A 20,400-nucleotide genomic window follows, 5' to 3' on the forward strand; every position below is an offset into this window, starting at 1 on the left:
AAGTGAGAAGTGAAGTGGTCAATTGGCTCAAATTTGCTCGGCTTTTATTGCTGCTGAACTTATTTATAACAACACGTGTACAATGCTGTGTCTTAGCCTATTTGAATTTAAGATTCGATGGATGATTTTTTTGATGATTTGCAAAGAACGCCGCGTGTTCCGAACGTTGACAACTCTACAACGGAGACGGAAAATGTTAGCAACAGTCAAGAGCCAGGAGTTAATGAGGAGGGCAACCTTAACAAGGATTCCAATGGTGCTAGTCAACAGACGTCTGTGGATGGCACTATTGAGAATCAGTCTACATCTTTGAAAAGAGAGGATTCAAAAGTGAAGGACGTAGCTGCGATCAAAGGGATGCTGAGTGAAATGGGAGTTAGCCATTATGAGCCTGAGGTTTGTTTTTTATTATTAGTAGTTTTCCAAGTTTGTTTTCAAGTAGTAGAGTTTTTTATATTATTTTTGACTGTTTTCCGTGTCTCACTTGATTTGAAATATAACAAAGAGCCGTCAGTCTTGCGATTCGGGTTTGTGGGCCTTTCGGGTTTGACAATTCAAGCAAGTTTTTGGGCTTTAGCATTTGCAGCAAATTTTTGCATGCAGTCTTGTGACCAGAGGAGTTCCAACTACTCTGAGGTTGTTTGTTCTTGGTTCTAGTCCTTGAGCTGCATAATGACGATATTCACTTGAGAATGTGTAATCTCGGTATTAGTTTTCGAGAATGATAGTGTTAATGTGTACACGGATGACACTCCTGATTTCATTTTAACATAGATCTTCTGTGCTCAGGTTGTGGACAGTTTGCTAGAGTATGCATACAAGTACATGCACAGTGTGTTGGACGATGCCAGACTCTACAGCAGGCACGCGAAAAAGACGGAGATGGACGTGAGTGACATCAAACTGGCTCTGCAGCTGCGAGCGGGCCAAGATGTGGTGCAGCCAGTGCCGAGGGAACTAATGAGCGAGGTGGCCAAGAAGAAGAATTCGGTGGCTTTGCCGCAAGTGAAGAGTGGCTTGGGGTTGAGATTACCAACTGATAGATACTGTCTAATTCAGCCCAATTATAAGCTCAAGTTAGTCCTCTCAAGTTAATAACTGAAGGTCTTGGCTTTTTCAACATGCGTTATTTGCGCGTATTGTACGTTTTTGTGCAATCAACTGGACGTTTCGAGATAATAGCAATCTAATTAAAATTGGTTTTTCTGGTAGCTTGTATACGACAGTGATTATCTTTATTCATAGCCTTTTTGGTCATTAAACTTGTGCATCATGAATTAATGATTGCTGATGGTAATTTAAAAAATCTTTCAATAACCCAGAAGCTGCATTTTAAAAAGGAAGAGACTTGCTGTAAGAGTGCACCAAAGTCAATATCGAGAGGCATTGCTTTATTGTATTTGCGAAGCTGTAAGCTGAGCGTAGCTATATTGCGATGTTCTTGGTTTTCTTTAATTGCTCTCGAACGAAGTTTGAAGCAATTAGTGTAAACGTATTGGTCTTTTTACGATTTGAAGAGAGAGCAGTATTAACAGAAGTTTGTTCATGACTTGGATTTTGACTCAGCCCTAAACATTGTGTCTACCTTTTTGAAAATTTTCTGTTGAGTTTATCTTTATTTTTCGTTGGAGTCATTTCCGGTATTCCTTGGGGTCATTTCCGTATTCATTTCGTGGAGTCATTTCAAGTATTCTACAGGCTATGTATTTTAGCTGACTTTAAACTTGAATCTAGACTTGAATTTTGACTTCTTTTCGAGCATTTACCTCTGTTTCTGAAAGTTGACTTCTGTATTCGCTTGGATTTAATTGAATAATTAAGATCTGGTGGTAATATTTCAGGTGAAAAGGTCATTTTGAGAATTTTAATCCCACATAAGTCCCACCTACTTATCTAAACTACAGATCAACCACCTACCTATCAAAGATCCTTTCAGCTATCAGCTATCTCCTACCTAAACTCGCCACCTACCTATCCACGCCTAAACATCCCCCTAACCCCTCCCCCTCCTACACCACACATTCGTTACTTTGGTTCTTTCTAGCCATATATTGCTCTTGCTCTTTTCTTTTATTAAAAAAAAATTCTGAAACAGGTAGGGTTGGTTAAGAGTTTTATTGCATGACGCTTCGATTTGTTTACGGTATTCCACCGGCTGTTTTTATGCTAATTTTTGCCAGATCGTTTTCGACTTTCTGAATGACTTTTACGCGCGTGACTTCGTTTTGCGTGATCTAAACTCTGTCATTTGTAAATGTTAGCAGGTGAATTCAAGTAGAGGCCGTTCTCAGCGCCGAAAAAAGTGCGAAAACTAAAAAGTGCGCTGAAATGTATTTTTGTTACTCCAAATTTTATTGGTGAGTATAGTGGTAGATTAAAAACCGTCTGAAGTGCTTTTAATGAATTTAATTACTCCCCCACCACCTACTGAAGGAGGTTGCTCTAGATTTGAGCATTCACTAGTTGTTTGAGGACAATTCTTCCGAAGTTGGTGGGTTATGTTTTTGTTTCTTCGTCTGACGCTTTTTTTGTTTTAATTTCATGGCAGAGCTGAAAGTCAAATTTTCCGATAAACTTCCTCTCACTAAGGCATTTGCCCGGGTGAAGTAGTTTCTCACCCTCTCTGCAAAAGTATTTAGATCATTTGCGCGATTAAATTTTGATCATACGTGACTTATTCAATAAAATGAGTTACCTCACTCAACAAAAATGACTTTTGCACTTAAGTTTAATCTGAATTAGCTGAAGGTCAAAGGAACTAAAATGTGTAATAAAGGTCCTTGATAAAAAATGCTTCTGCGGAGTTAATTTTAGCAAACCTTAAGAATTTGTCGCTGAATGTTTTTACATAATATTTAGTGCGGCGTCGATAACTTGTATCTGTATCTCTTTCTATCTGTGTTATACGGCACGCAAGTCTATTTTGCAGCTATTCCGGCAATCTGCGGTCTATGTTACAATATGTTGTTGTTTTCATTACGTTTTACACTGGAGCAGTTCATACATCTGTGCTTTTTGGCAATAATGAGTTCTTATTTTAGACACCTTCCCGTTATCAACACGGCAACGAGGGCTGAATCAAGTAAGCCTTATGTACGACACCACAGCCGACAACAGGCATTAGGTGGTCAGTCGAATGCAGAGTATCAGAAAGCGTTCCGACCCATGAGCTATCAGTCTCCACTTGGGAAGCAGCAGCAACAACCTCCTCACGGGCAAACAATCAATGTAACACCGCACACTCGTCATCAGTTTCACTCAGGTTTGCATTATTCTGCTAAACTGCCATATCGATGCTTTTTTATGGCAAAATTTCATTAAATTAAGATTTTTTCTCAATATTTATTTTGCAAAAGAAGAGTTGCAAAATATGAAAATAAATTTTCCGTAGTCGAGAAACAAAAAAACTTATAACATTCCAAAGTACACTACACATATATAACGCAAGATCGACGCTACCAGGACGCTGTTGACCCTATGGTTCGTTTCCAACCGCATGTTGGAAGAGTTGTGCAATTTTCAACTGTTCTCAAACGAAGTTTGTATCAATTATATTAGTCCTGTGCTCTTAAGCGATTTTTCGCTTGACCGATTTTTCGTCTCGCCCATTTGACTTCTCGAAAACGGGATAAACAGGTAAACGCTCGGAGAGCAGCAAGTTCTCTTAGAGCCTTAGACCTAAACAGTACCTGAAAAATGTTATCCAACCAAATCTGTTTTGGGGTGTCAATTTCATCGCTCCCGCACACCACCATTCACACGCCCTCCTCTGCCTGGCGGTTTGGATCCCACTCTCGTCCCAGCTCTCCAAATCCTACCCCCCCCCCCCCACCACCACCACCACTACCCCCCCCCCCCCCCAACGCTAGCATCTCTGAGCCCCAGCAGCGTACTACCGAAGCCAACCGCTCGCCGGTCGTTTGAGTGCAATTTGCCTGACCTTAGTCGGTTGTTTTTTTTCGATTCCAAAAATTTGAATTGTGTTGGTGCGCTCTTTTTTACAAATCGAAGAGGAGTAATGGTGACCTATTTTAACTCATTAGAGAGTTGTCTTTTTAAATTCAATTTTGAAGCAGGAAATGAACCGCGGGACAAATATTGTAGTGGTTGGATTGATAAAAAATGGAGAGTAGAGTGAAAAGAGAAAGGTTTTTTGATCGTACCGATGATTTTGAGAGAGCGAAAAACTGGGGTAAAAATTCTCTAAGCGAGCAAAAAAAATTTGCGTGCGGCCTTTTCGGTCGTTTTTTTTATTAATAGCCGCCCTCATCTTCTCAGCCGGCTATTATTGCGCTCGTATTTTTTTTACAATTCAAAGAATTTGAATTGTATTGGGGCGCTGTCTTTTTTTTAAAGATCTGTTCACACATTTTCATGATTTTTGAAGTCAAATTGGAGTAGTGATTTTGGTCACGCCGAAACAGGAAATGGAGCGAAAAAGCGAGTGGTTTTGCGGCGTTGAATTTTTTCGCTCTAATTTTAAAGTAGAGTGAGAATATGGTGTTTGAACAAAAATTCGCTTTATCGGTAGTAATTTTTTGTTCACATGCGGCAATTTCACTTTGATTTTTACTGTTTTTTCGATTTTTTGGATAGGATTTTTTTCTAAATGATTTTTCCAATCCATTCATAGTCCGTTCTAGGTCTAGTTTTCTGTTTAGTCAATGAAAATTCTTTGAATTGTACGTCAGGACTTGTCCTGCTATGTTTTTTTTAAGATCTGCTCACACATTTTCATGATTTTTGAGGTCAAATTGGAGTGGTGATTTTGGTCACGCCGAAACAGGAAATGGAGCAAAAAAGCGAGTGGTTTTGCGGCGTGAATTTTTTCGCTCTAATTTTGAAGTAGAGTGAGAAAACGGTGTTTGAACAAAAATTCGGTTTCTCGGTAGTGGTTTTTTGTTCACATGCGGCAATTTCACTCTGATTTTTACTGTTTTTTTTTTCAATTTTTCGGATCGACTTTTTTTCTAAATAGTTTTCCCAATCCATTCACAGCTCATTCTGCACCTAGTTTTTTGTTAGAATCAAAATTACATATCTCACTAGTGGTTTTTTGTTCTCCCTAGCAGCATTTTGACATTGATTTTCTTTAATAGCCGCACAGCTATAGCTGCGGCTATTATTGGCCTTCTCTTTTTTTTTATTTCGTCGTCATGATTTTTGTTACGACCATATGACGTCACAGCCACTTTTTGTTTATTCGTTCATGCAATTTCAATTGCATGTGTGACGTCATTTTTCGCTCTTAGTGGAGCGAGTTTTTTCGTTCATGCGCGTGATTAAATTTTTGGTCACACTTGACTTACCTCACTCTCAAAAATGACTTCCTCACTTTAAAATTGACTTTTATTTACTTTAATTCAAAGAGATAAGGTCAAATGGGTGTGTGTCACTCTAAATGAAGGTTATTTGAGATCAGCTAATAGAGGCAGCAATAACTTGTACAGATTTTTAATCAAAATATAACAGATCAGCCTTCAATGAAAAGACAAATTTTTTTGGTCTGTCTTTTTTAATGTTTTTTTTAGACTGCCGATCTACGAATCTATTGCGGCTATTTTCTGGCAATCTGCCAGCTATGTTTTTTTTCTGATTTTTTTTTTAGAAATGGTTTTTCCAATTCACTCATTGTCTGTTCTAGATCTAGTTGTTTGTTTAGTCAATGAAAATTCTTTGAATTGTACGTCAGGACTTGTCCTGCTATGTTTTTTTTACTTCGTCAAACTTTTTTTCGCTTTACCATTTTGCCGCTTTTTCGACATTTTGCGTGAAATCTTTTTGACTTCTCTAGGCTAGTTTCTCTCTTCTCTCATTATGCTAAAAGTTAATTTGAATATCAGTTGCTAGCAAAGCAATTCAAAATGAACAGAGTCGTTAAAAAATTTAAGTCAGAAATAGAAACGGGATAAACCCATAAAGCCCAATTTTAGATGCCCGTTATTTGAACGTCGTTCCTATAAGTCTTAGTTACCACCTCTAATGCTTATTGGTGTTGATAGTAGCCCCTGTAGCCTCTGTCTATAAGAAACAGAACTATGTTCAACTACGAAATGCCATCAAAATAAATCGGACTTAAAAAATATTTTTGTACAAAAATCTTTTTTTTTTCAATATATTCTATTCGTTCAATCCCAATCATGCTTATTTGAAGGCGGCTATTTTCCGGCAATCTGCTGGGTATGTTTTAAGTATTTTGCTTAATAGGTTACGATATGTTGTGGTTAGAATATTGGTAATGTTATCAAGGCGTATAAAATTGTATTAATAATTTCAATGAATTTTAAACTAATTTGGAGCTTTTTGGATTTTTTAAGAATTTTGAAGATGTTCCAGCGATTTCTGTCAAGTGTTTTGTTTAATTTCTTTATTGGGATTTCAAATGATCGAAGCTTTGTGAATGTAAGATAGTTTTTGCGATAAATATGACAAAAGGTGAATTCCTTTCTTTTTTTTCAGAGACCTTTAAGATCTACTAAAGCACCTAATAAAGATTCTAAAATATAGTGCGTCCAATAAGTTTTTTTCAATTTCACGAGAGAAAGCTCATCATTAGTGTAAAAGCCTATCGTTATTGTGAAGGCCTCTAGTTATATTGAATTATTTTTCTGGATATTAAGTTAGTTAATATTTAATTTTAAGTACTTTTTTATTTTTATCTTAAATAAAATTGATTTAACTGGGTTTCTCCAGCTGGTCTTTTAGATGGTAGTTATATCAAAGGCTAGATTTTGGTGATGATGGGTCTTCGATTCGACTCCAGAAATTCTTCAAGAAAACCAAAAGTTTAGTTACATAAATTTTCTAAAGTTGTTTCGGTAGAGAATTTCGAAGAGCCGATAGATGAAAGAGCTTTTTTGTCATGCTTTGTTTTGAAACAGAGCGAGAAATGAGAATAAAAAAGTTGCGATAAACAATTGACTTTTTTTGCTCACGTGCCGCTCTTTAAAGTTTTTATTTTTCTATGACGTCTGAAAGGTATAATTTTCAGATCGTTTTGGAAGCTTTGAAGATTTTTGTTTATTAAAGGGATTTACGCTAATTCAAGGATTTTTTCTATTTTTTCGGGTTTTAAGACTATTTTAGATCGCTCTTACTTTTGACTTCATTTAAGTCTAATGCAGGTAAGCGGTTTCTATTACCAATTAAATAGAGGTTTTTTCGGTACCAAGCAATTTCTTAGAATATACGCATAAAATTGAGGAAAAATGATGCATTTTTTCCGAGTTTCTTAGTTTTCCCCTTCGTTTCAAAATGAGATTTGTGTGCACTTATAGTGGCTTGTCCAAAGTTGTGTGAGCTATTTTTTGTCTCTTATGAAACGATGAATTCTGTTTGTATTTTTACAAAATTAAAACCTATATAATTTATTGGCTACATTTTTTTTTTGTTTTAACTTAGATTGTTTCTCTAATTAATGTATATCTCCATCTGATGCTTTCAGATTTATGAGCCATTTTGTCCCCTTTTTGCCATTTTTTTGTATTCCCCTTCAACTTTTATAACATTTTGAGAGCTTTATGGATGGACCTTGTTGATCGGGTGGTGGCTTTGCTCGTCATTGGATTTGATTGGTTTTTAAGGTATGTTTGATAGAGAGCATTGTTTAATTTTAGTCAGATTTTGCCTCGTGTTCATCTGTTTAACAATTCAAGGTTGTACAGTGTAATTTTTGAAATAATTGATGAATATTTTCGGTTAATTGCTCTCAAACCAAGCTTGTCTTTTTTCATGCGATTTCACGCATTCGTCAGTAAAAATGGGATGAAGAGATGGCGCTCAGAGTGCATTAATTTTTCTTATAGCCTTTCAGCTCATTAGTCTCAAAGTATGCGATTCACAGAAATGTTTTGGAGAATTATGGTGTCAAGGGAGGTTCTTATAGGTCGAGCCCCCACACCTCACCCCCTGATATTAGTCGGCTATGTTTTGATTTTTTTGTAATTGCGTTCTTTTAACTGTTTATTGTATCTAAATTAAGTGTATTGGGTGGGTCCTTGATTGAGCAGAATAATTTTCAAAGGGATTTTCAAAGAAATTGTTGTGAAGTACCGTAGTAGCATTTTTTTATATTTTTTTTACAATTTCTTGATTTTCCTTATTTTTAATTTCCCTTTCCTCGATTTTCTCTGTAAGTTCTTTTCTCTGTTTTTTTCTATCAGTTTGTAGTCGATTACCGCTTGAAAATTATTTTGTTTTCAATTTTTGCCAATAGTTGTTTTGCAGTCGCAACTTGTGAAGACAGTGTTTCGGATATTTATAATTTTTTTGTTATTCTTTGGTTTTTCATTCTAATTCTGCTGTTTATTTCAAAATGATAAGTGTAGTCAATAAGACAGTTAATTTTTTAGCGCGAGACTTTTTGAGTCTCTACTTCGGTTCGGTTCAGGGTCTTCCGGGTAGTTTTAAGATCTGTTGAGCCTTTTTCAGTTTTTTGTCAACGATAAAACAGAAAATTGTGATTTTAATCAGGATGTAGTTAGTAGTCAGAGTTATGAAGATAGTAGTTCTATGGCGTAAAATCAGTATTTAATTACTTTTGAAATGGTGTTTAAATAGCTTTTTGGTTTTTTGGTGCAAGGTTTTTACGTGCGACAATTTGACTTCTGCTTTTGTTGTTTTCGTCATGTTCTGCGCAAAGTTTTTGCACATTTGCTCCTGTTGACACCTTAATAGCCAACTAATGGCTTTTATAAATTCAACTCCTTTTGTTTTAATGACTTATTCGTGATTTCTCGATTTTGCACGTTTCTATAGTGCTTTTTGTTGTCGTGTTTCTGATTATTGACAGGTCGCAGTGGGGTAAATTTGAGGTGATTGACCGATTTGAATCAAAATCTAACTGTTTTAACGACTTTGACAATAAATGTTTTAAAAAACATTTTTTTTTTGTTTTTTATTTTTCTTTGACTTTATTTAAATTTTGACAGCTCTCATTGCATCTCATTTTCATATAGATTTTGTTGGTTTCTATTGATATGTAATTTCTTTCACAACCCTGACAACTTGTTGACAAGAAACTTTGTTATTTTTTAATGGCCGCACAGCAATAGCTGGAGCTATTATTGGCTTTCTCTTGGTTTTTTACAATTCTCTTGGTTTTTACAATTTTCATGATTTTTGAAGTCACATTGGAGTGGTGATTTTGGTCACGCCGAAACAGGAAGTGGAGCGAAAAAGCGAATGGTTTTGCGGCGTGAAATCTTTGCGCTCTAAGTTTAAAGTTGAGTGAGAAAACGGTGTTTGAACAAAAATTCGCTTTCTCGCTAGTGGTTTTTTGTTGAGTTTTTTCTAAATTGTTTTTCCAATCCATTCATAGTCCATTCAAGGTCTAGTTTCCGTTTAGTCAATAAAAATTCTTTGAAATGTACGTCGGGACTTGTCCTTTGTTTTTTATTTCGTCGGCGCGATTTTTGTTACGACCATATGACGTCATAACCACTTCAAATCTGCTTTTTGTTCATTCGTTCATGCAATTTCAACTAAAGTACGTGTATGACGTCATTTTTCGCTCTTAGTGGAGCGAGTTTTTTTGTTCTTTTGCGTGATTAAAGTTTTGGTTACACTTGACTTACCTCACTCTCAAAAATGACTTCCTGACTTTGAAATTGAAATTTTCTTACTTTAATTCAAAGAGATAAGGTCAAATGGGTGTGTGTCACTCTAAATGAAGGTTATTTGAGATGAGCTAATTTAGGCAGCAAAAACTTCAACAAACTTTTAAAATCAAAATATAACATGTCAGCCTTCAATGAAAAGCTTTTGAGTTTTTTAAATGCTTTTGAGTTTTTTAAATTGTTTTTTTTTGTCTCTTAGTCTCATTAATGACAGGTTTAATTGCCACTCTAAAAGGCTATTAGCTGATTTTATCTCATCTTTTTAATTGAAATATTTCGGTTTCAACAAATTGATGTTACTTGGTTCCAAAAACTATCGGTTTTTTTTGCTTCTGTATATTTTATTACTTTACCACGTAGTCTCTTGGAAATTAGGTACCTTGGCTCTCTATTGAGTCAGATTTAAATTTTAATTAATTGCCTCTATTTAAGTCTAAACCGTTTTCACGACTTTTCACTTCTATTTTTTTTATCTAACCGTTAAAATTTAGTTGCTTCTATTTATATATGACCGCTTTCACAGCGTTGTTGTTCTTTTGCGTCTATAAAAACGAAAGAATAAATACGATCAATTTTATTAAGCGAATGGGACAAGCCTAAGACTTTTGAGGTGAACATCATTAGGACTGAAAATTGTACAACCATTAGTCTGGAATTTGATAATGAAAACTGCATCTATGTTATGTTTTTAAGTTTTACGAATAATTTTGTCCACTGTTGTATAAAGACGATGATGATGATAATTTGTCAACAACAAGAACAAAAGTATCTATTCCGCGCGCACGGGCGCTAGTATAATGAAAGAGAATGAAGAGTTGATCGTTCAGATCAATTAATTCAAGGTGAGAATCCGGTATTCATTGTTCTAATTGATGAACATCGTTCAGTTAGAACATTTTACTGTACTTGTTAAGTGTTGGTATCAAGTTGGAATGAGCTTTGCTGTAACATATCAAATAGTACTTAAATTTTTGTCCTTGTAGCGTGTGATTGATAAGTAGATAACTTTTTTTGCGATAAGAAGCCAAGGCGATTCAATGGACTGGTGTTGCGTTGAACTTAGGTTACGTTGGATTTGTGACTTGAGTGTCAACTAAAGCCAGGATTATTATCTTGTACTTCTGCTGGCTGTTGTATTCGTTTGCGGGTTTTACTGGGTAGTTGTTTGCTGGAGAAGATTTTGAAATATTAGCTGATGCGCTGGGCATTGCATAGTTTACTTTAGAGTATATTTACTTCTAATTTGGTTAAGAGGTTAAATACTTCGTTTGTTAAGTGTTTACTTGATGGCCTTTTAGTGATGGCGACTGCTCTTTGAATTCAGTTCTTAGATGATGTAGTAAAAATTGTTGAGTCAGTTCATCGCCAAAGTTTTTGTTGCGGAAACTTTAATTGTTGAAAAATGTAGTAGAGGGTAGCATAATATGTTGGTTGTACTGAGCTAGATACCGCTTGGTCAAGTTGCTAAACTCCTGATTGAGATTTTGAAGTCGGCGCGATTTTTGTTACGACCATATGACGTCATAACCACTTCAAATCTGCTTTTTGTTCATTCGTTCATGCAATTTCAACTAAAGTACGTGTATGACGTCATTTTTCGCTCTTAGTGGAGCGAGTTTTTTTGTTCTTTTGCGTGATTAAAGTTTTGGTTACACTTGACTTACCTCACTCTCAAAAATGACTTCCTGACTTTGAAATTGACATTTTCTTACTTTAATTCAAAGAGATAAGGTCAAATGGGTGTGTGTCACTCTATATGAAGGTTATTTGAGATGAGCTAATTTAGGCAGCAAAAACTTCAACAAACTTTTAAAATCAAAATATAACATGTCAGCCTTCAATGAAAAGCTTTTGAGTTTTTTAAATGCTTTTGAGTTTTTTAAATTGTTTTTTTTTGTCTCTTAGTCTCATTAATGACAGGTTTAATTGCCACTCTAAAAGGCTATTAGCTGATTTTATCTCATCTTTTTAATTGAAATATTTCGGTTTCAACAAATTGATGTTACTTGGTTCCAAAAACTATCGGTTTTTTTTGCTTCTGTATATTTTATTACTTTACCACGTAGTCTCTTGGAAATTAGGTACCTTGGCTCTCTATTGAGTCAGATTTAAATTTTAATTAATTGCCTCTATTTAAGTCTAAACCGTTTTCACGACTTTTCACTTCTATTTTTTTTATCTAACCGTTAAAATTTAGTTGCTTCTATTTATATATGACCGCTTTCACAGCGTTGTTGTTCTTTTGCGTCTATAAAAACGAAAGAATAAATACGATCAATTTTATTAAGCGAATGGGACAAGCCTAAGACTTTTGAGGTGAACATCATTAGGACTGAAAATTGTACAACCATTAGTCTGGAATTTGATAATGAAAACTGCATCTATGTTATGTTTTTAAGTTTTACGAATAATTTTGTCCACTGTTGTATAAAGACGATGATGATGATAATTTGTCAACAACAAGAACAAAAGTATCTATTCCGCGCGCACGGGCGCTAGTATAATGAAAGAGAATGAAGAGTTGATCGTTCAGATCAATTAATTCAAGGTGAGAATCCGGTATTCATTGTTCTAATTGATGAACATCGTTCAGTTAGAACATTTTACTGTACTTGTTAAGTGTTGGTATCAAGTTGGAATGAGCTTTGCTGTAACATATCAAATAGTACTTAAATTTTTGTCCTTGTAGCGTGTGATTGATAAGTAGATAACTTTTTTTGCGATAAGAAGCCAAGGCGATTCAATGGACTGGTGTTGCGTTGAACTTAGGTTACGTTGGATTTGTGACTTGAGTGTCAACTAAAGCCAGGATTATTATCTTGTACTTCTGCTGGCTGTTGTATTCGTTTGCGGGTTTTACTGGGTAGTTGTTTGCTGGAGAAGATTTTGAAATATTAGCTGATGCGCTGGGCATTGCATAGTTTACTTTAGAGTATATTTACTTCTAATTTGGTTAAGAGGTTAAATACTTCGTTTGTTAAGTGTTTACTTGATGGCCTTTTAGTGATGGCGACTGCTCTTTGAATTCAGTTCTTAGATGATGTAGTAAAAGTTGTTGAGTCAGTTCATCGCCAAAGTTTTTGTTGCGGAAACTTTAATTGTTGAAAAATGTAGTAGAGGGTAGCATAATATGTTGGTTGTACTGAGCTAGATACCGCTTGGTCAAGTTGCTAAACTCCTGATTGAGATTTTGAAGTTGTGCACTAAGTTCAGGCCATCCACTTTACGGTTCCGCATGTTCTGGTCATTGATTAAGAGGTTTCAATTGTACCTTATCCTGAATTGATTTGGATGCTTGTATGATTTGCTCTGACGCATTTGTCAAAGCTAATAGATGTTTGTCTGTTTTTGTTATATGCTTTGTTTTTATAAGGCTTAGTATTATGTTTAAACAGTTTAAAAAACAAGCTGTCGACAAAAAAGCTTTCCGCATTGGTAAAGTATATAAATTGTTTTCCTGTAAGTTTCAACAAACCTGTCGATGAAGAAGTCAGTTGAAGTAATGGAAGTTGAACAAGAAGTAATTATAGTAATTATTTAAACGTTTAATTAAAATTGTTTATTCCTGAATGCACTGAAGTTGATTATAAGTTTCTTAATGACTCCATGAGTTCCTTAAGGACTCTTTCATATCAAAGATAAGCTTAATTGTGTTCCAGAATTTCTGCTTTTTTATATGTTAATAGGAGCTTAAATACGTGTAGTAATTATGCTCTCACGGCTTTCATCAACTATACGTGGTTGAAGAATAGCGGGTCCTCTACTAGATTGGTTATCTGTGTGGTGAATTGGAAACATCAATTACCATCCTGAACAACTAGGGTTGATCTATTGTTTTTAGACCTGAGAGTGTCTGCATATGGGATCGTAAGTTTATGTTCTTAGAGTATTGTTGTTTTGTCATAAAAACTATTGAGAATTTGTAAACTTGAATGAAATTCGGTACAGTTTAATACACTGTGTAACATTACTGTTTGCTTTGAGAAGCATAGATCGGTTTCTTGTTACGTCTAACACTTTGAACGTGGATTTTCATGAGAGATCATTAGTGTATTGAGAATAATTGAGCACTCTAGCTTGAAATACGCCTTAATTTAATGGCGAAGATGGAGGAAATAGATAAGAAGACCGAATGCTGAACACATGGAGTAAGCATTGTGCAGCTTTGATCTGAACTCCAAATTGAGGCAACTGAGAAATGCGTTTTTTCCCAAATACATTGCTTGCAGGCCTTCTTTGACTGTCGAAATATGGGAATAATGGATGCGTTGCGCGAAACAAATTTTTCGGCCTGATGAGGAGTGACGGGATTATTTCAGATCTCTTACGGAGTTTTCGTACGAAAAACAGGCATCAGTGTCCCACTCGTGTCAGCAGTTTAGAGAAGCCCAGTATGGGGTAACCTGATACAGTTGTACTTGGTTTGGGTATTTTTTGTCGAGCTTGAACGTATTCAACTTCAGATCGATAAGGTCATACAGGGGCGTGGCACCACTAATAGTCAATTGAAAAGTGCACCGAAGTTGGTTTTGGGTTTTTGTTGCTCTCAAACAAAAGTTGAGGTTTGTAGCAGTTATATTAGTCCTGTAGTCTTTTTAATGCAATTTTTGCTGCATCATTCTTTCGTCTGACGCATGTTACGTTTCGTCCTCAAAAACTGAATAAACAGGTAACGCTCGGAGGGCATTTAAATTCTCTTACGCCCAACCAGTCTGCGATTCACCAAAACTGTTTTGAGGCCACAATTTTTGGGGTGGAGGGCGATTCTTAATATTAAAAGTTCGACCGCCTCAGTCACACACCTCGCCCCCCCCCCCCCCGTGCACCCTCTTCCACTTGACAATTTGAACCCTCCTTTCGTCAAGCCCTCCCAAGAATGCACTTCGCTCACCTCAACCCTAATGCACGCCGTAATGCTATTGCTATTATCCCTAAGCCCCAAGTGGGTGCTACCAAATGCAACCATTTGTCTGCTGTTTTAGAGTAATTCGCCCGACGTTAGTTGGTTATGTTTGTTAATTATTGTCTTCTATCATTGGCCTCAAAAGCAATTGTAAATGTTTTTGTCGGCTCTTTTCGTTAAAGAATTCAGCATTCAGCTTACATACAACCAGCATTTTGTTCACTATTCAATTCTTTTACTCAATTGTGTGCGTGACGTCATTTTCACTCCCCTTAGGTTAAGTTTTATTCATTTGCGTGACGATTTTTTTGGTCATGCATGACTTTCCCTCATTCTCCAAATCAGGTTTGCGTGCCTAATTTGAATTAAGCTTAAGTGGGGATTCTTATTCTAATCAAATGTTTTTCTTTGAGGGCTCCTTTTAGAAAGAGTTTGAAAGCTAGACAGTTTATTTGAGCAAAATAAAACATAAAAGCAATTGATATGGAAACTAAAATAGCTCCCAATTATTTCGTTTTTTTTTTAAATTGTTTCGTTTTGTTTTCTCTTGTTATTTTGAGACCTCGTGTCTGGGAAGTAGTCGTAACTTTTTACTGGCAATTTGTTTCTTTCTGGCTATATTTGTTCCTTGAATGCAGCCAACATCGGTTTTAACAATTCGTTCATTTCAATTTTTGCGCGGAATAGATTTTAGGAAGTCTTTAAGCATTTGCTTGACTGGCTTTTAATGTGTTTTCTAATAATATAATAATTTTTAGAATTTAACAATCAGGTCACTATAAGTCAACTGAGTTAGCGCAAAATCAGCTCAGTGATCACTAACATTTGAACCTTGCACAGCTCATTGAAATTGGAGGACAAATATATCGATCAGCCAAACTTAATTAGACAAGGAACCTTGTGACCAGTTGACTCTAATCAGCCGGTCATAGCAGGGAACACGAACTTGTGGATCGGTAGCGTCAGTACCAAATGTAAATTCATGCTGTCGAAAAAAGGTTTTTACTTATTTTTCCAAGAACCAATCAAAATCCTAGTGGAAGGAATTGTATCTCGTAGTTTTATTAGCGTCACCTTATTTGCGCAGGTAAAGAAGCTGGAGCAGCAAATTTCAAATTTACTGGATCCTATCCTACTTTTTGAAAACAATACAGTTATTTGCTGTGTGTGATTACACTCAGATCTCATTAAATATTTTTGATTAAAATTTTGTTTCTGAATCTGTCGACTGTTGTTGATTTCAGGTGCAATGAACAGTCCAGCTGCGATGATGAGCCATCCCACTGTACACCATCAACAGCATCCACCCTCACAGCAGATATCACTAAATTCGGCTCCGGTTCACTTTTCGAACTCACCAGTCACCAACAACCCCAGATAGCAATAAAGCATTTTTGTCAAAACATCGTCTTTTCTGCTACTCGAGCAAAATACCTCTTTAATTAAGTCGACTATTCTATCAAAAAAGTTCACAAATCGCGAGGACGATGTTGCCATAGTTAATCGAGTGAACAGTAGAGCCAACGTTTTTGCCAAGATCGTTCCATTTTTTGGGAAATATTTTCTGGATTGCCTTCTTTCAGAAAACAATTGCTCAAAATCGGTAAAAAGGGCCTATTTACCATTAAGGTACCTGTTTTTAGATTATTGACCGCTATACGGCTGCTCCTTAATATAGGTAACTCAACGAAAGGGTTACTTCGAGAGACCAAATGTGTAAGCGCAAAGGTTCTAAGTTGATGATTTTGAAAATTAATTGTATAAAAATCTTAAATATTTTGAAATCAACAACAATGACTTTGAAATTTTTTAAATGCAAGACAAGAATAAGGTTGCAATGTTCAATTGAGTTAGAAAACTTTCGGTGTGTAATATACGTTGCCGAAACCAACTAACTTTGATCGGCGTAATAGTTTTGTAACAATTTTGGTATCGGGGTTCAATATATCAAATACTTGTTTAATCAAATATCAATATCAATAAATCAAAATAATATCAGAATAATAGTTCAAGAAAAGTAGTTCAACTTTTCGTCATCTCGAAGTGAGTAGTAATTTCGTTATGAGCGGAGTGTTGAATAATTTAAAGGTTTTGCATTTGTTTTCAGATCAATATAATATAATTGAGTGACTTTAACATGTGGTTAAAAATGACTTGTTAAGAGTTGCTTATTCAAAGAAAATTCTTTGCAGTTGCTTCTGCGTCAATAAAAATACTGTAGAATGCCATTTTTTTGAGCGAATGCAAATTGGGCTGCAAATTTTGCAACTGTAAATTTAATAATCAAAATTGAATCTATGTTATAATTGTTTTACGAATAATTTTTTCCACCGGCTTACGAAGAATTTCTGAATTGTTAATAGCGGCACAGCGATAGCTGGGCTATTATTGGCCTTCTCTTGGTTTTTTTTTACAATCCAAAGAATTTGAATTGTATTGGGGCGCTGTCTTTTTTAAAATTCAAAGAATTTGAATTGTATTGGGGCGCTGTCTTTTTTTTCAGATCTGTTCACACATTTTCATGATTTTTGAAGTCAAATTGGAGTAGTGATTTTGGTCACGCCGAAACAGGAAATGGAGCGAAAAAGCGAGTGGTTTCGCGGCGTGAACTTTTTTAACTCTAATTTTAAAGCAGAGTGAGAAAACGGTGTTTGAACAAAAATTCGCTTTCTCGCTAGTGGTTTTTTGTTCACATTCGGCAATTTCACTCTGATTTTTACTGTTTTTTCAATTTTTTGGATAGGATTTTTTTTCTAAGTGGTTTCCCCAATCCATTCACAGCTCATTTTAGGCCTAGTTTTTAGTTTGAATGAAATTTTCATAAAACGCTAGTGCTTTTTTTTGTTCACATGCGGCATTTTGTCATTGATTTTCTGTTTATTTCTTATTTTTTTGTTCTGATTTTTTAAAATGGTTTTCTCAATTCACTCATTATCCATTCTAGGTCTAGTTTTTCTGTTTAGTCAATGAAAATTCTTTTAATTGTACGTCAGGACTTTTCCTGCTATGTTTTTTGGTCATTATGATTTTTGTTACGACCATATGACGTCACAGCCACTTTTGTTCATTCGTTCATGCAATTTCAACTGAATTGCATGTGTGACGTCATTTTTCGCTCTTAGTGGAGCGAGTTTTGTTGTTCATGCGCGTGATTATGTTTTTGGTCACACTTGACTTACCTCACTCTCAAAAATGACTTCCTCACTTTGAAATTGAATTTTATTTACTTTAATTCAGATAGGTAATTGAGATAAGGTCAAATGGGTGTGTGTCACTCTAAATGAAGGTTATTTGAGAACAGCTAATAGAGGCCGCAATAACTTATACAGATTGTTAATCAAAATATAACAGATCAGCCTTCAATGAAAAGACAAATTTTTTTGGTCTGTCTTTTTACTGTTTTTGTAGACTACTGATCTACGAATCTTTTGCGGCTATTTTCTGGCAATCTGCCAATTATGTCTTAATTTTCACAAGTCTGAGAGACGTTGTTTGTGTTGCGTTGACTGGTGAAACTAAAACAACTTGATTTCACTCCTCATTTGCTCAAAGGCAAGAACTCATTTTCTATAGAACTGAAAATTTTCCTAAAAGGCCGGAAGCCTAAAAAAATAAAGTGAAATTCTAAATTTTCCAAACTTTTCTCAGGAAAAAATCAGATCCTAAAAATATCTGATATGAATTTTGCGCTGTAAAAGACCATCCAAAATTCATTTTTTGTTGACGTCGTTTTTACTATGGTATTAGGGAGGTTCAATACATAGTGCAAAATTTGAAAAATTGATAATTACAGGAAAAAAATGTAGCTCAGAAATTCTCTGAATACTGATTCCTTCACTGCAGAAAAACGCCTGATGTTCCTCTAATCGCAATTGCTACGGAGTTGCAATTGCTGTTGTGACACGACTATATTCATTTTCCAATGTTTTTCAAAACCAGCCTGACAACTATTGCAACGATTGATTTGAAAAATATTCATGAAATACATACTCGAATCAAAGAAGAGTATAAGGAATATAGCCAAAGGTTTATTTATTTTTATGCGACATGTCTTTACTTAGACCCTGATATTAAACTTGAAGTTGCTCTAAAGTTGAGACCTTGTGGAGGCCTTATCGGAATAGACAATTCGTCCTTGGACCCTCATTTGACGTCATATAAAGTACTTCGATTACATGCAATCCTCCACGATGCTTCCGGATTCATTCATGATTATAGTGACAAAGGAACTGGTTACCCATACGTTTACATCGTCCAGTTACAAGCGCGTATGTTGCTCACCCGACTGGTTTACTTTTTTGTGTCTTTATAAAAATATTTAAACGTTCAGTTTGCTGGAATGTTGAGACCGGATAATAGTGTTTTAGATTTCGAAGGCTTCCGTCACAAAAAGTGAGGTTTCATTATAAGCGAACTGTCCATTTGTTCAAACGATTATTCGGACACAAACCTATTTCTTCGACCAGTTTCTTTTCAATCACTCTGCAAGCAAAAGAAAATCACATAACTGAGTAACAAGATACTTACAATGTGTATCTTGGGACAGGTGGAAGTTACCCTTACTGATTTTTGTCGCAAATTTTTACATCAATAAAATTCTTTTCCCATCAGCTAAATTTTACGGGAAAGGAAAAGAAAAGACACAGACCCTGCAAAACTTTCTGCAGAATGAAGATACAAAATTAGAAACGCTGTTATGTCCAACAGTTGAGGAAAGTTTATCTCCAGCTGAGAATTTTCATTTTACCAAACAAACATGAGAGAAAGCCTTGTGCAGAGAAAAGCCCATTTGTACCACTATTGGATATTTTAACCAGCCAATGAGTTCTCGAGCGGAGAGAGCAACTCCTTCAGTTCTTCGAGCGAATTTATCTTCTTTGACAGTTTTTTGTTAAATAGCAAGTGATAATCAGCTATCAGTCACTTTTCAGAAAGAAGAAAATGTAGACTGTCGAGGACAAACAATTCTGAGGAATCAACAAATAACTTAAAATTTAGCAAAAATTGAAACTGAAGAAATACTTTTCGCTGCTAGAATGCTTTCAAATGTACCATGTCTTTACAAGAAAAAGCTAAAAGGCTGAATCTAAGACTCCTACCCACTCCCAAGTATCCAGTGGCAGTTCAAATGGTCCTCGATGATCAAGCCCTACCTGAAGAACATGAAGTTGTCAAACAAGGAAACGTATAGTCAATCGTCTAGTGTGGTAGCAAATATGGATATCGAGCGAACTACAAAATAACCTACATAAAAGAAGATAAAGATTTACAACTGTTGAATGGTTTCTGGTTGATAAAATAATGAAGAGAACACTTAACTAACATAATCTTATAATTCATTTTTTGAACAAACTTTAGTGATGAGTGTTTCAGAAGACCAGATAGACATCGTCGTAGGTGCAGGTACAACCGACTTAGTGTTCGATGAAAAAAATTAAGACAGACAGTCTTGGAGGTTTTGTAACTCGAGACTGCCACGCTCTGAAGTTGTTTACTTTACACAAGTTTCAATCATAAGTTTTCGTATTGCAGTTTCTTTGAACAAATTCGTCTTTTTTCCATCTTGATTGTGAGGAATCAACATTTTGCTTCTCTTTGCTTTCGTGTACAGTTGTATATGCGCTTCACAAGCCCAAGCTATGAACAAAATAATTTCAACTAATGATAGACTTTTCATGGCAGTTTGTGGACCCTCAGGAAGTGAAAAAACGGAACTTATATTTCATTTTGTTAGGGAATACTTTTCTCTCAAAATTTAAATCATTTTACTCTTTTCGTCAACGTGGACAGCCCCAATTTCAAGCAATAGAGCGTAAACTAAACATTTATTTCACAATGTTTTTAGGATTTGATCTCATTTCACAACTAGAAATCTGTCTG

At 35.5% G+C, this 20,400-nt stretch overlaps 1 protein-coding gene across 1 annotated transcript; it reads left to right on the forward strand.

The window, feature by feature from the left end:
* Window positions 1-47: 47 nt before the first annotated feature.
* On the forward strand, window positions 48-16,003 carry LOC142358584 (uncharacterized). Its single transcript, XM_075410007.1, has 4 exons — window positions 48-396; window positions 790-1,076; window positions 3,042-3,262; window positions 15,765-16,003. Exons 1-4 carry the CDS (start codon window positions 118-120, stop codon window positions 15,899-15,901), a joined length of 924 nt encoding a protein of 307 aa, XP_075266122.1. The 5' UTR covers window positions 48-117; the 3' UTR covers window positions 15,902-16,003.
* Window positions 16,004-20,400: the final 4,397 nt, after the last annotated feature.

Source organism: Convolutriloba macropyga, chromosome 2 (genome assembly GCF_964194025.1).
Source record: "Convolutriloba macropyga chromosome 2, txConMacr16.3, whole genome shotgun sequence".
NCBI lineage: Eukaryota > Metazoa > Xenacoelomorpha > Acoela > Convolutidae > Convolutriloba > Convolutriloba macropyga.

Coding starts and splice junctions, on each gene's coding strand:
- LOC142358584 (XM_075410007.1), top strand. CDS start 118: ATGGATGATTTTTTTGATGATTTGCAAAGAACGCCGCGTGTTCCGAAC. Junction 397..789: donor TTAGCCATTATGAGCCTGAG/GTTTGTTTTTTA, acceptor TTCTGTGCTCAG/GTTGTGGACAGTTTGCTAGA. Junction 1,077..3,041: donor CAGCCCAATTATAAGCTCAA/GTTAGTCCTCTC, acceptor TTCTTATTTTAG/ACACCTTCCCGTTATCAACA.